The sequence below is a fragment of the Danio rerio genome, chromosome 23, assembly GCF_052040795.2.
Source record: "Danio rerio strain M-AB ecotype USA chromosome 23, GRCz13ab, whole genome shotgun sequence".
Lineage (NCBI taxonomy): Eukaryota > Metazoa > Chordata > Actinopteri > Cypriniformes > Danionidae > Danio > Danio rerio.
The window spans coordinates 12,064,093-12,077,500 of record NC_141043.1 but is presented as its reverse complement, the minus strand read 5'-3'; the positions used below and the strand labels follow the sequence as shown (position 1 = coordinate 12,077,500).

General features: G+C 45.2%; 2 protein-coding genes across 3 annotated transcripts in view; both read right to left on the bottom strand.

Moving 5' to 3' along the window:
• Positions 1-13,408, bottom strand: part of LOC147831238 (uncharacterized) — a 650,544-nt gene that overhangs the window by 180,761 nt on the left and 456,375 nt on the right. The window lies entirely within an intron of this gene.
• The window catches only part of cntn3a.1 (contactin 3a, tandem duplicate 1), a 193,199-nt gene that overhangs the window by 55,767 nt on the left and 124,024 nt on the right, over positions 1-13,408 (bottom strand). For both annotated transcript variants that reach the window (XM_087306666.1, XM_087306667.1), the window contains exon 10: positions 3,940-4,069. In XM_087306666.1, coding sequence (XP_087162792.1) covers positions 3,940-4,069 — 130 coding nt within the window. The remainder of the gene's footprint in view (positions 1-3,939; positions 4,070-13,408) is intronic.

Sequence of the window (13,408 nt, the reverse complement as noted above, 5' to 3'; positions counted from 1 at the left end):
CATACTGCGCCTTTAAGGCGAGTTTTGCCCGCCTACTGTTTCTACGTGCCTTCCCGCAAGCTTAATCTCCTCCCTCGGCTGCGTCAGACAACAGACAGACTTAAAGGAAGAAGGTCTCATGTAGAGTTTGTGAGAAATACTATAGTAAGACTAAGAACTAATCTTTACTAATCAGTATTGTGAAGTTGCATTGATGAGTCACACACAATATCATTACAAAGTTCACGCCTGCGCACACACACACACACACACACACATGCAGAGATACACACGCACACTGCAGCTGACACACACACACACACACACACACACACACACACACACACACACACACACACACACACACAGGCAGGCAGAGAGACAGAGCGCGCTTAGCTTAGCACTGTTTTTGCACTCAAATGTGACAGGATACAGGCTAACCTCCAGTGCTGTGTGGATATCTGTTATGCTAATGTACAAAATAAACATGATTTAACTTCCACAAACCGGGATTGAAGCGTCTTCTTTTATAATTGTTCTGACACGCGGCTGTGCTGATGAAGTAAAGCTGAAGTAAATCGCTGTAATTAATTACACATGTGCACTGTTTTAAAACACTTTAAACATGTGAAACTTACTCTTAATCACATTTGATGATAATTGCTGGTCCTAGCGAACAGAACAGACCTTTTATTGCCGGTTGCTTTGCGTGTGTCTGCCTGGTCTTGTTGACATATACACGTGACTAGCGGAACATGTTAATGCGCGCAGCTGTCAATCAATTCGTTGGGCTGGGGGACCAGACTCCTACGTAAAGTTGCGGTCGGTCTGAAAACCGCTCTAATTGGTCCACCGTTTTTATGTTGTTAAATTGAACAAAAAAAGGACTGGGTGTGTTTATATCACCCCAATATGATGGTCTATACACTATATATACACATATGTTTGTCCAAATAGCTTGAAAAGTGCATTTTTCACCATAGGTGCCCTTTAAGTCACCATCTCCTCACTACAGCAAATGAATTATGTGACCTTTTACTAACTTCACTCGCATTGAATTGACGTTTGTGAAACATAGAAATAGAACTTTTGTTGTTTTCCATGCCTACGTCTTATTGCCAGCAATCACTGTCACTCTTGCTGCTTGAAGTCTTCAGCTTTCTATTAAAATGAATGGGGTTGACCCACTTTGTCGGTGTGTGTTGCTGGCAGAGTGAATGGGGTTAACTTAATATCTCCAAGTATTCATTTAATTTTTTAAAAATGATATTTGGCTGTTTATCACATTATCTATTCTCTATAAAGTACTTGGATTCATTTTTGTTTATGTTCACCTTTTTTGTTTGCTACTTTTTTAAAGTAATTTCTGGCAACATGAAGGAGTCAAGAATTGTATCTTTTTTCCCTGTGATATCTTTCTTCATCAAATTAGTTATTATTGCACACAAAGAAAAAAAAAAAAGAGTCACATCTTACGTGTAAGTTTTAGCAACTTTCATTTGTGTTTAGTATTTGCTATTATTGGCAAATTTTATATTAAGCACCAAACTGCAATTTAAACTCACCCACCACATGAAAGTGTGTGCGTTTTGTTTTTTGTTTTTTTTTTTGTTTTTTTGTGGCACTTGTGGCACTACTTGCTAGGGTTTGGTACAGCTCACAATTCTTGGCTTTTCCACTCTGTACACTACCCATGAGTACCTTTTTCAGTACCACCTTAGCTAAGGTTCCAAGCAAAGTCAATTTGTATGCAAAAGCCTGGAAGCAAGTCGGCATTTTAGCAGTTCCAGTTCCCAAAGTCAATGGGTTTTTTTAATAGGATTTTGGTTAAATTGCTTAAATAAGGTTTGTGGCTAACACAAACTCAAGATACTTTCGCTTTTTGTTGTATGACATACTGTTCAACACATCAGTTACATCCTATTCGTGATTTTTTTAAATCAGTTTAGGATGGTTGCTATCAAGTTGCTAATTGGGACAATGGGATGTCAGAGATATTATACGCCATTGAGCTAAACTGGTCTGGTATGTACCCGGCTTGGATTGGGCATTTGAATTTGTCTGTTATTTAGGTATTTTAATAAATAATATTTTATGGTGCCAAGGCAGTGGCGCAGTAGGTAGTGCTGTCGCACTAAGAAGGTCGCTGGGTCGCTGGTTTTAACCTCGGCTCAGTTGGTGTTTCTGTGTGGAGTTTGCATGTTCTCCCTGCCTTCGCATTGGTTTCCTCCGGGTGCTCCGGTTTCCCCCACAGTCCAAAGACAAGCGGTACAGTTGAATTGGGTAGGCTAAATTGTCCGTTGAGTGTGTGTGAATTTGTGTGTGGTTTCCCAGAGATGGGTTGCAGCTGGAAGGGCATCCGCTGCATAAAACTTGCTGGATAAGTTGGCGGTTTATTCCGCTATTGCAACCCCAGATTAATAAAGGGACTAAGCCGACAAGAAAACGAATGAATGAATGATATTTTATGGTTTGTAGTATTGGCAATGCAGTGGCGCAGTAGGTAATGCTGTCGCCTCACAGAAAGAAGGTCGCTGGTTCGAGCCTCGGCTGGGTCAGTTGGCATTTCTGTGAGGAGTTTGCATGTTCTCCCTGTGTTCAGATGGGTTTCCTCCGGGTGTTTCCCAAACAAGTCCAAAGACATATGGTACAGGTTGAATTGGGTAAGCTAAATTGTCCGTAGTGTATGTGTGTGAATGAGTGTGAATGAGTGTGAAAGAGTGTTTCCCAGTGATGGGTTGTGGCTGAAAAGGCATCTGCTGTGTAAAAGGTGCTGGATAAGTGGGTGGTTAATTTCGCTGTGACGACCCCAGATTAATACTAAGCCAAAAAGAAAATGAATAAATGAGTTTAGCATATTGTGTGTGGATAATGGCTTCACATGTATAATGACTTTATGTGTTTGGATAATGCCTTCACCAATCTATTTCCTGCTCTTAGTAATGCAAATATGAGAATAAATTAGTAAACTTATGTCATTTTAACATTATCAATTCATTTTCCATTATTTTTTCTTAATCTTAACACATTTAACTGTCATAACTGCAATATTTTCATACCTTAATATTTATAATATATGTGACTGTATGGGCTGCTTTTAACAAATGTAAAGCAAAATAAATGAATTTCTCACGAAAAAAAAATGTGTTTGTTTACAAAATATGGCATGAATTAAAATATGATAAATCGAGAGAGTATATCTTTGTCATGGACCATATTTTCTAAAAATAAGTTTAAAAAGTTGTCGGAAGGAGGATGGTGCTGACGTAACAAGCGAGCACCCCAAAGGCAATGTAGTCCGTTTATAGCTTAATGTGAGCTTTTTGGCTCTTGCGTTTGCATTTAAGATTCAAAAGTGCTAAAAGTTATATTTTTGTGTGAAGATATCCCGTTAGACAAAATGTGTAGGACAGACACAGAGCTTATTATTTGCAATCTCCAAAAAGCTTTTTGCAAAATCATATAGAGACCCTTTAGAGAGGGAATACAATTTATGCTAGCAGCTGATTAGCCTACAAGGTGACGTCATAGTTCCTCCACTCTATTGTCAGTACTCAGTGAGCATTTTTTTGCAATGCTGGGTTGTTTAAAGCCAACGCTAGGTTAAAAACTTTCAAACCAAATTATGGGGGTAATTTTTTAGTTTAAATTGAAATTCATAAAAAAAATTAAAAAAAAAACCTTGGGTTTGTCCAAATTTACTTCTTTTATATATGGCTTGTATGATCCCAAAAATACACAGGCTACATGAGCAGGGTACTAAAGGACATAAATACTTTTAAACAATACAAAACTCTTTTGTTTAACTCACAATGGTTCTGTTTTTAAATACTTGAGAATCCTTTTAAAAGACAACTGTAAAAAAATACACTAGCCTCAGGAAATAGAATGCACATTTTTTGGGCCTACGGCTTATATTGCCTAAAGTGCAATATAAATAATGAAAGTGACTTGACTTACCAATGACTCTGAGTTCAGCATTGGCAAACACTCGGCCGTGGCGGTTTTCAGCAATACACTGGTACATCCCAGTATCAGACAGTGTCAAACTGCTGATGGACAATGCTCCGTTTATCACCTGGATTCTGTCCTGGAAACATCAACAATACAACAATGCAATTTAAACATCGACATTTAATGCAAATTCTTTCTTTCAATTGTTTTTTTTTATACTGATTTACATTACGCCTCATAGCTTGGCTTAAGTTGCATACACTGTATGCAATTTATACATAGACATTTGTTGCAATACAAAAAAATCCTTTAAATTTTTTATGATTAGGCTTTGTAATGAAACATTGGATTTATGCCTCCTTCCTTTTGAAATATTTCCCAAGTGCTGTATTCTAAACTCACCCAGGCCTGATTACTGCCATACCTGTTTTCAATCGAGGAATGCCTTATAAGAGAATCACCTTAACATGATGTAGGTCGAAAGACCTTCAAAAACAAATGAGAAAGAAAACAATTGAGATCTACCAATCTGGAATGAATTGTAAAGCCATTTCTAAAGTTTTGAAACTGCAGTGAACCACACTGAGAGCCATAATACACAAATGGCTAAAACATGGTACAGTGGAGAACCTTCCCAGCAGTGGCCAGCTGGCCAAAATTACTCCAGTTGCCCGTTTCCACTGAGTGGCACGGTACGGTGCGGTACAGTTTGGTTTGGTACACTTTTATGGCTGTTTTCACTGTCAAAAGGCATACCGAACCAAACCGTACCGTACAACTTTTTCGGCACCCTTTCGAAAGGGTACCAAACATGAGAAAGGATACCAAAAGGCAGAGCCAGACACACAGCTGAACATTATTGGTTTACAGAGATACGTCATTCGCTTACGCAACAAGCCAGAATGAAAACAAAGGAGTCACCATGTTTAAAATACACAGCTGAGAGATCTCTTACAGCGTAAATATAAATACAAATAACAACAAGCCATGATCAACCCGCGCTCAAAAAAACCTTGTCGTCGTCTTGATGAACAGCCACAAAGCCAAAAAGAAGAGCAGATTTACCCTGTGCCCCTTAGTTTTTTACAAGCCAGTCTGAGGCGTGAACGGTTTTGCTTGACAGTTTTGCGGTTTTGAATGACTCTCTATCAGAGGCTACATGTACTACTGAAGATTACAGACACAGATGAGAGGTTTTCACTGACTGTGGGCTGTATTTTGTGTTGTTTTTGAACCTAAATAAGGACTAAATTTATGCTTTGTGTAGTTCTTCTGTAGTTGGTAACATATTGAAGACTGTAAGGGGTTGTATGTGTTCATATCAAGTGTGCCGCAAGCCTGCATTTGAGTAAAGGTCTCGGCCGTTAGATTGCCCCCTGGGGGCCGGCTGCAGTACAAGTCATAAAGCCCGCCTCCTCCGTGTTAATGAAGGAGACTTGAGCCCAAATAAAAAAATGTATTACACTGTTGCAATAAAATGTCCCGAAAGATGGTTCTGGTCGATTAAGGCACTGATTATTGTGCTGAAATAGGTGCAGATCTTCATTTTTGTAAAAAGTTTGTTTTTAGCAGTAATTTAATGCTGGTGATGCATCGTGGTTGACAGCTGTGATTGACAGTTTCTCAAAGCAGACCCTCTGAGCTTCGGCAAAAGACTGAAGTGTTATTATTCGATTTCTGTGTTATTTTACCATGAGTTCAGCAGTAAACTATAGTTCCCCTTCGGGGGGAACTTCAGCGCTATAAGTGGATTTGATGTTCTATATCCACGTATGGGAGGATTCGGTTCAGAAGCCGCTCGTCTGAAAGAGTATTGAACGGGCCAATGAAAGCAATGAATTGGCAGCGCAAGCTTGCGCAGGTGTGCTGCATCTCCAATTAACTGAGCATATAAGCACACCTGGCGCCAGCAAACGCTATACTTTTCGCTTCAGAGACTTTTCTGATCAAGTTCATGAGGGTTCCTTTTGCTGATCTACAGCCACTTCGAGCGAACGAGTGTCTCCCGGTCCAGAGCGAGTCCACGCAGTGGCAGATGGTCGAGCTGGGTTTCTCCCTTGCCTGGCGTCCCTTTGGGTCCGGTCCTCCAGAGCGGTGCGTATTGTTGCAAAGCATCCTAAAAGAGCAACATAGTCGTGCAGCACGTCCTTTTCAGGACGGCGCTCCGACTGTGTGTTTCTGGTTGCGGGGGTTTCCTGGCTCCGGATGATGGGCACGATCACTGCATTACATGTTTGGATGTCCAGCATGTTAATGTGGTGCTCGGGGGCGGTTCATGTCGTCACTACGATGCCATGACCGTCGCGCAGTTGAGATCGCGGCTAACTTTCGTGAGAGACAAGCCACCCAAGTCGCCTCCTGCCTCCCTGACCGCGAAGCGTCCCTGGGACAGGTCATCTGGAGAGGAGGGAAGTTGCTCTATCCCCGCTGGAGGGCAGGGCGCCATTTCCAACGGCACCTTTTACTGCCATGAAATGAAAGGGCACTTTTCCACTTCCCCGGAGGTGACAGCCCGGAATCTGCCAGTTTGAGCTCAGCTCTCTAGCTCGAAGGTTCGGTGCACTCCGCCAGTGGCTCATGAGCACTTCAGGCCCTGCCAGTCTGGGACGCACTGCCTCTCAGCTCGCAGGGTCTGCATGCTCCGCCAGCGGCTCACGGGCGCTGGGGGGACGGTCTCCCTTCTCCCAGCCCCCAAGCCCCCCCTCCGGAGTCAGGGTGCGGAGCCAGAGTGAATCGCTCTCCTCCAGCTCTACTGTGGGACCCTCGCACTCCCCGGATTAGCACACCCGCTCCACGCTGCCCCTCCGCGGGTACGTCAACAATTGCTGCGATGACGTCATTAGCGAGGGCTCTGCCTGCCTGGTTAGCGCAGGCCAGCCCCTCGCGGTGGCTCATACGCACGATCAGACTCGGCTACTAACTGCAGTTCTCGAAACGGCCTCCCAAGTTCACGGGCGTGTATTCACCAGGGTCAATCCCCTGTCCGCCCCTGTCTTGCGAGAGGAGATTGCTGCCCTCCTGGCGAAGGGTGCAATCGAGCCGGTACCTCCAGCCGAGATGGAGAGCGGGTTTTACAGCCCGTACTTCATCTTACCCAAAAAAAACGGTGGGTCACGGCCAATCCTAGATCTGCGAGTTTTGAATCGCTGCCTTCACAAGCTGTCGTTCAGAATGCTTACGCACAAGCGCATCCTCCGATGCGTCTGCCCTCAGGATTGGTTTGCAGCCATAGACCTGAAGGACGCGTATTTTCATGTCTCCATTCTTCCACGCCACCGTCAGTTTCTGCGGTTTGCGTTCGAAGGTCGAGCATGGCAGTACAAGGTCCTCCCCTTCGGGCTCTCTCTGTCTCCGCGGGTCTTCACCAAACTCGCGGAGGGTGCCCTAGCGCCCCTTCGGCTCGCGGGCATCCGCATACTCAATTATCTCGATGATTGGCTGATTTTAGCCCACTCTCAGGAGTAATTGACTGCGCACAGAGACGAGGTGCTCCGGCATCTTCGCCGATTGGGGTTGCAGGTCAACTGGGAAAAGAGCAAACTCGCCCCGGTGCAGAGGATCTCTTTTCTCGGAATGGAGCTGGACTCGGTCACCATGTTAGCCCGTCTCTCCGGAGAGCGCGCTCGCCTGCTGCTGAACTGTCTGAGGGAGCTCGACAGCATATAGTGGTCCCCCTGAAATATTTTCAGAGGCTCCTGGGGCATATGGCTTCTGCTGTGGCTGTCACGCCGCTCGGACTGCTCCATATGAGACCACTTCAGCACTGGCTTCAAGATCGAGTTCCAAGACGCGCATGGCATGTGGGCACACACTGAGTCTCTGTTACTGCGCTGTGTCGCCGAACCCTCAGCCCCTGGAACGACCCCTCGTTCCTGCAGGCCGGTGTGCCTCTGGGACAGGCGTCCAGTAATGTTGTTGTCTCAACAGATGCTTCCAGCACAGGCTGGGGAGCCGTGTGTCGCGGGCATGCAGCTGCGGTAGGTGCCCAGCTGCATTGGCATATCAATCGCCTAGAGCTGTTGGCAGTGTTTCTTGCTCTCCGCCGTTTTTCTCCGGTGCTGGAGCAGCAACACGCGCTGGTCAGGACGGACAGTACGGCAACGGCACCGTATATCAACGGCATGGGGGGTATGCGCTCTCGCCGCATGTCTTAGCTCGCCCGCCGTCTGCTCCTCTGGAGTCACCCGCGGCTGAAGTCGCTGCATGCCATTCACATCCCAGGAATGCTCAACTGTGCAGCCGATGTGCTCTCACGGCAGCAGATTCACTCTGGAGAATGGAGACTCCACCCCGAGTCTGTCCAGCTGATATGGGCGCGATTCGGGGAGGCCCAGATTGATCTGTTCGCTTCCCCCGAGAACGCTCATTGCCAGTTGTTTTATTCCCAGACCGAGGGCTCGCTCGGCATGGATGCACTGGCCCACAGCTGGCCTCGGGGCATACGCAAGTATGCGTTTCCCCCAGTGAGCCTGATCGCGCAGTTACTGTGCAAGGTCAGGGAGGACGAGGAGCAGGTTCTGTTAGTTGCGCCCCTCTGGCCCAACCGGACCTGGATATCAGAGCTCTCCCTCCTCGCGACGGCCCTCCCATGGCAGATCCCTTTGAGAGAGGCCTACTTTCTCAGGGACAAGGCACCATCTGGCACCCTCGCCCCGATCTCTGGAACCTCCACGTGTGGTCCATAGACGCGAGGAAGACTTAGGTAACCTGCCGCTCCCGGTGGTTGATACCATCACTCAGATTAGAGCCCCCTCCACGAGGCGCGCCTATGCCCTGAAGTGGAGTCTATTCACTGAATGGTGTGTCTCTCGCAGAGAAGACCCCCCGATCTTGCCAGATCAGTGTTGTGCTCTCTTTCCTTCAGAGAAACTGGATAGCAGGCTGTCGCCCTCCACTCTCAAGGTTTACGTTGCCGCCATCTCCGCTCACCATGATGCGGTGGCTGGCGGCACCGTGGGAAAGCATAACCTCATCATCAGGTTCCTCAGAGGCGCTAGGCGAATTAATCCAACTCGCCCCCCTCTCACGCCCTCTTGGGATCTCGCCCTCGTTCTCATGAGCTTGCGATTTGATCCCTTCGAGCCGCTCGATTCAGTATCCTTAAGATTTCTGTCCCTGAAGACAGCTCTGCTGGTCGCGTTGGCCACCATTAAGAGGGTCGGGGACCTGGAGGCATTTCGGTCAGTGACTCGTGCCTGGAATTCGGGCCGGATTTTCTCACGTTATCCTGAGACCCCGCCCGGGTTATGTGCCCAAAGTTCCTACCACTCCCTTTAGAGATCAGGTAGTAACCCTGCAAGCGCTGCCCCCGGAGGAGGCAGACCCAGCCCTTTCTTTACTTGTCCAGTCGCGCCTTGCGCGTTTATGTGGACCGTACTCAGTACTTAGATCTTCTGAGCAGCTCTTTGTCTGTTATGGCGGACGGCAGCAGGGAAGTGCCGTGTCTAAACAACGTTTATCCCACTGGATTGTGGAGGCCATTTCATGTGCTTATTTGAGCAGAGGTCAGCCGCGCCCCCCGGGAGTGCGTGCGCACTCCACTCGGAGCGTTGCATCCTCTTGGGCGTGTGCGCGTGGCGCTTCTTAACAGACATTTGTAGAGCTGCGGGCTGGGTGACACCCAACACATTTGCAAGGTTTTACAATCTGTGAGTGGAGCCGGTTTCCTCAAGGGTGTAGGGACCTTTGGTGATTGAGGAAACAACTCGGTGGGTGTGGTGCGGTGCCTTTTTTCCCTAACACGGAGAGATGTGCACCCTCCTGTCTGTCAGTATAGTTCCCCATTCGGTGAGCCCTGCAGATTCCTCGGAGGCCCCCAGCACTGACTCAGCGGAGGAGTCACTCGCTGGCCCACTACGTTAGGTCTGCCCGCTGGTCAGCCCGCGTTTTTGGGTACAGGTGCCTGCTATGGCCGATCCCCGCTGGTGATCCCCATATGCTTTTCCGCCACAGTCAAGTTCCCCCCCCTGGGTGGACCCGTGCTTTCCCTATCCGCTAACCACCTTCTTATGCGCACTCCCCCTTCTCAGGGTTAGTCCATTTGTAATTCCATTTGTCTCCCTATTGGGTGCGGATGGTCTCTGCAGCGTCCTACCTACTGGGATGGCACGCTTCCCAAGGTACGGTCATATATTCCTAGAATTATCTAGACGCTAGCGACTCCCCAAAAAAATATACCTATTCCGTAAAGCTTCTTTTGAAGTGGGGATAAGTTAGGGCCAAGGGCACGTTGGAGGACCGCGCCTCCCATGATTTGGGTGCGTCACGCTTGCGTGACTGCCCTCTCATGGTGGGTGTTGGTAAGGTGCAGTCATTATGGCGCTTTCAATGGGCTCCCATACGTGGATTTAGAACATCAAATCCACTTATAGTGCTGAAGTTCCCCCCGAAGGGGAACGTTTGAGGTTACTAAAGTAACCCTTCGTTCCCCGAGGAGGGGAACGGAAGCACTATACTCCGTCACCATAATGACTGTCCCTTAGCTGTTAAAAGTCTCTTCAGCTTAAAAAGGATAGCGTCTGCTGGCGCCAGGTGTGCTTATATGCTCAGTTAATTGGAGATGCAGCACACCTGCGCAAGCTTGCGCTGCCAATTCATTGCTTTTTATTGGCCCGTTCAATACTCTTTCAGACGAGCGGCTTCTGAACCAAATCCTCCCATACCTGGATTTAGAACATCAAATCCACTTATAGTGCTTTCTACTTTAGTAACCTCGAACGTTTCTGACAAACATGATCCTGGTGGAACACTGTTTATTCGCTAAGGTCAGGGCTTTTTTCGGGCTTTATTTGCTGATACACGCCACCCAGATAGCAAAATACAATCGGGCCAGTTCCGGCTAGATTCTCGCCTGCCGGAGACTTACCCCTCAGACTGACTACCTCTGCTGGACCTACTCCGGATGCCTGGACTCACTGCCCGATTCCAGCCCGAGTCAATCCAGCCAGATGCGGTGGCCGAGCGAGCCGGCGCTGCCGCATGCTAGCCGGAATCAGCTAGTGACGCCAAGAGTAGGTTATGCGCTGCGGCTCGGAGCTGACGCGATTGAATTTTCATTATATTTGTTAACGTTATTACATCCATTTGTGTTGATATGACAGCAAACGCATGCTACTATGTAAACGCAAAGTGTATCACTGAGTTTAACCTTTGAATAAATAACATGCAAACAGCATACATCGCATATTTAAATAAAGGACAAAATAAATAAAAATAAACCTGTATTGATTGCACAAGTATTAAATAATAATACAAATGAATACATTTTGTAGTGCACAAAAATTAAGAAATATAAAAATGACAATAAAACTGCACAATAAAATAAACTAATTTAAGTACAGGGAAAATACAGGAGATCATTAGCAGTAATTCTCTATGTGTCTAAAATAATAATCTCCACGTTGATCTCCTGTAAGGTTATTTGAACTTGCTTTACAGGACGTCTCTGCATTTTAAGTTTTGGCATGTTATTAAGTAATCTACTGAATTTGCTGTTATAAAACATTATAAGGTTCTTGAAACCGAATCTTATATAGTCTAATAGAGCTGTAAATGTTAGATATTATTTATTTACATCATTTACTGTTGGCGTTTTATTTGAAAACTCCAACTAACATTAAAATGAATGTAAATTCCTCGTTGCCAGATATAATGAAGGCATCGAATAAACCAAATGAAAACGGAGGCAAAAAAGTTAAATAAATAAACAATTCAAGCGAAAATCAATAAACAATATACTAGCGATGTTGCAGCACATTGTATTAATAGTGCAAAGTTTTTTTTTTTTGCACAAATTGACAAATTGCAGGGTTGGGATGTGTAAATATCCTGTTGATATTTAGTAATCTTGCTGTATTTATCATTTAAACGCACAATTGTTCCCGCATGGTAAATCGTTATGGTGTGTAGGCTATATTTTGGGTTCTGTTGATGGTTAATTAAAAATAAAAACCTTTCTAAAAATGTACGTGTTGTTTGTATGTTATTGTTTATATTTTACAAGTGTTATTTCTACCCCTATGAAGATATCAAATACCAACAATAAATATAACAAAAAGAGAATATATTATTTGTGCTCATATTCAGGCTTAAGTGTATAAAAGATCGTTTATTTCTGCAGTCCAGCATGTATTGCTTTTATTAAAGTATAACAGCTTAAATCACACCGTTTTTAAACCGTATATTATTCTGTAGTTTTAAATGTAAGCGCTTCTGTTTACATCAGCGAGCTTTTGTTATATTGCAGATACAGGAGGTGTCAAGTGAGCAGTTCGGGGGGCGTGGTTGATTTTACATAAAGCGTTTGGTTGGAACCTCGACTCCGCTCATTTTCGCGGCTCCTCCTCTGGCTCCATCAGACAGTCCTTCTGCGCATGTCAAGGCTCCAATTTCAGCAGTCTTTTGCGACAGTTTGTGCCCGTCAAGCAGCTGTTTTGCCCTCAAGGCGTTCAATGGGAAAAGGGGCTGTCGCGTCGTCCATATTTTTTACAGTCATTGGTTCATATATGTTGCATTTATTTACTTATTTTATATAATTGCAGACGTTACAGTAGGCTATTTCACATTGTCATTGATCTGCAGTTATAATCAAATCCTGTTCATAGAAAAGTTAGTAATAAACATATATACAGAAGTATTAATGTGTATAAAGCATCTGTTTTGTAAAAAGTGCTTCTCATATGATTCGTGAATGACCTATAGAGCTTTCCTTTAGACATTTTCTTGAGCGAAAATGACATTGACTAAAACTTTCTGTCAAACACCACGCACACCAAAAGGGTACCCTTGATAGTGGAAACGCAAGCCTGATAAAGCTGACCCGTACCGACCCAAACTGTACTGTACTGTACTATACAGTGGAAATGAGCCGCAAGTGTGATAATTCATCCAAGAGAACACAAAATGCTGCACAACAACACCCAAAGAACTGCAGGCCTCACTTGCCTTAGTTAAAGAGCCCATATTATACATGAAATAGGGTCATATCTTGGTTGTAAGGGTCTTTAACGACAGTCTAATATGCATGCAAGGTCAAAAAACACTTTTATGGTCTTATAATCTGCATTTATTTTTACCTAATTATCCCAGCGACTCCCGTATGAATCGTCCATTAATTCATTTGTTCCCAAACCCCTCCTTAGCGCGAAGCTAATCTGCGCAGAATGGACCGATGACAGTCTGTTGCGATTGGTCGACTGCCTTCAGTGAAAAAGTGAAATGCCCAACAGCTAATCAGCAATATAAGAGTATTCACAGTTCATACACGCTCGATAGTGTAGGCGTGGATTTTAGCTGCCAGTGGGTCAATGTAAATACAGATGATGAACTTGAAAATACCGACGACTAACCATTTTATTGAGCAAAAACTCCAAAAACAGTTCAGGAGATCTTCTAGCTTGCCTCACTATGCTCTTTTAGCAGACATACACACACACACACACACACACACACATATTGCCCTCGTCCTTGCGCGCGC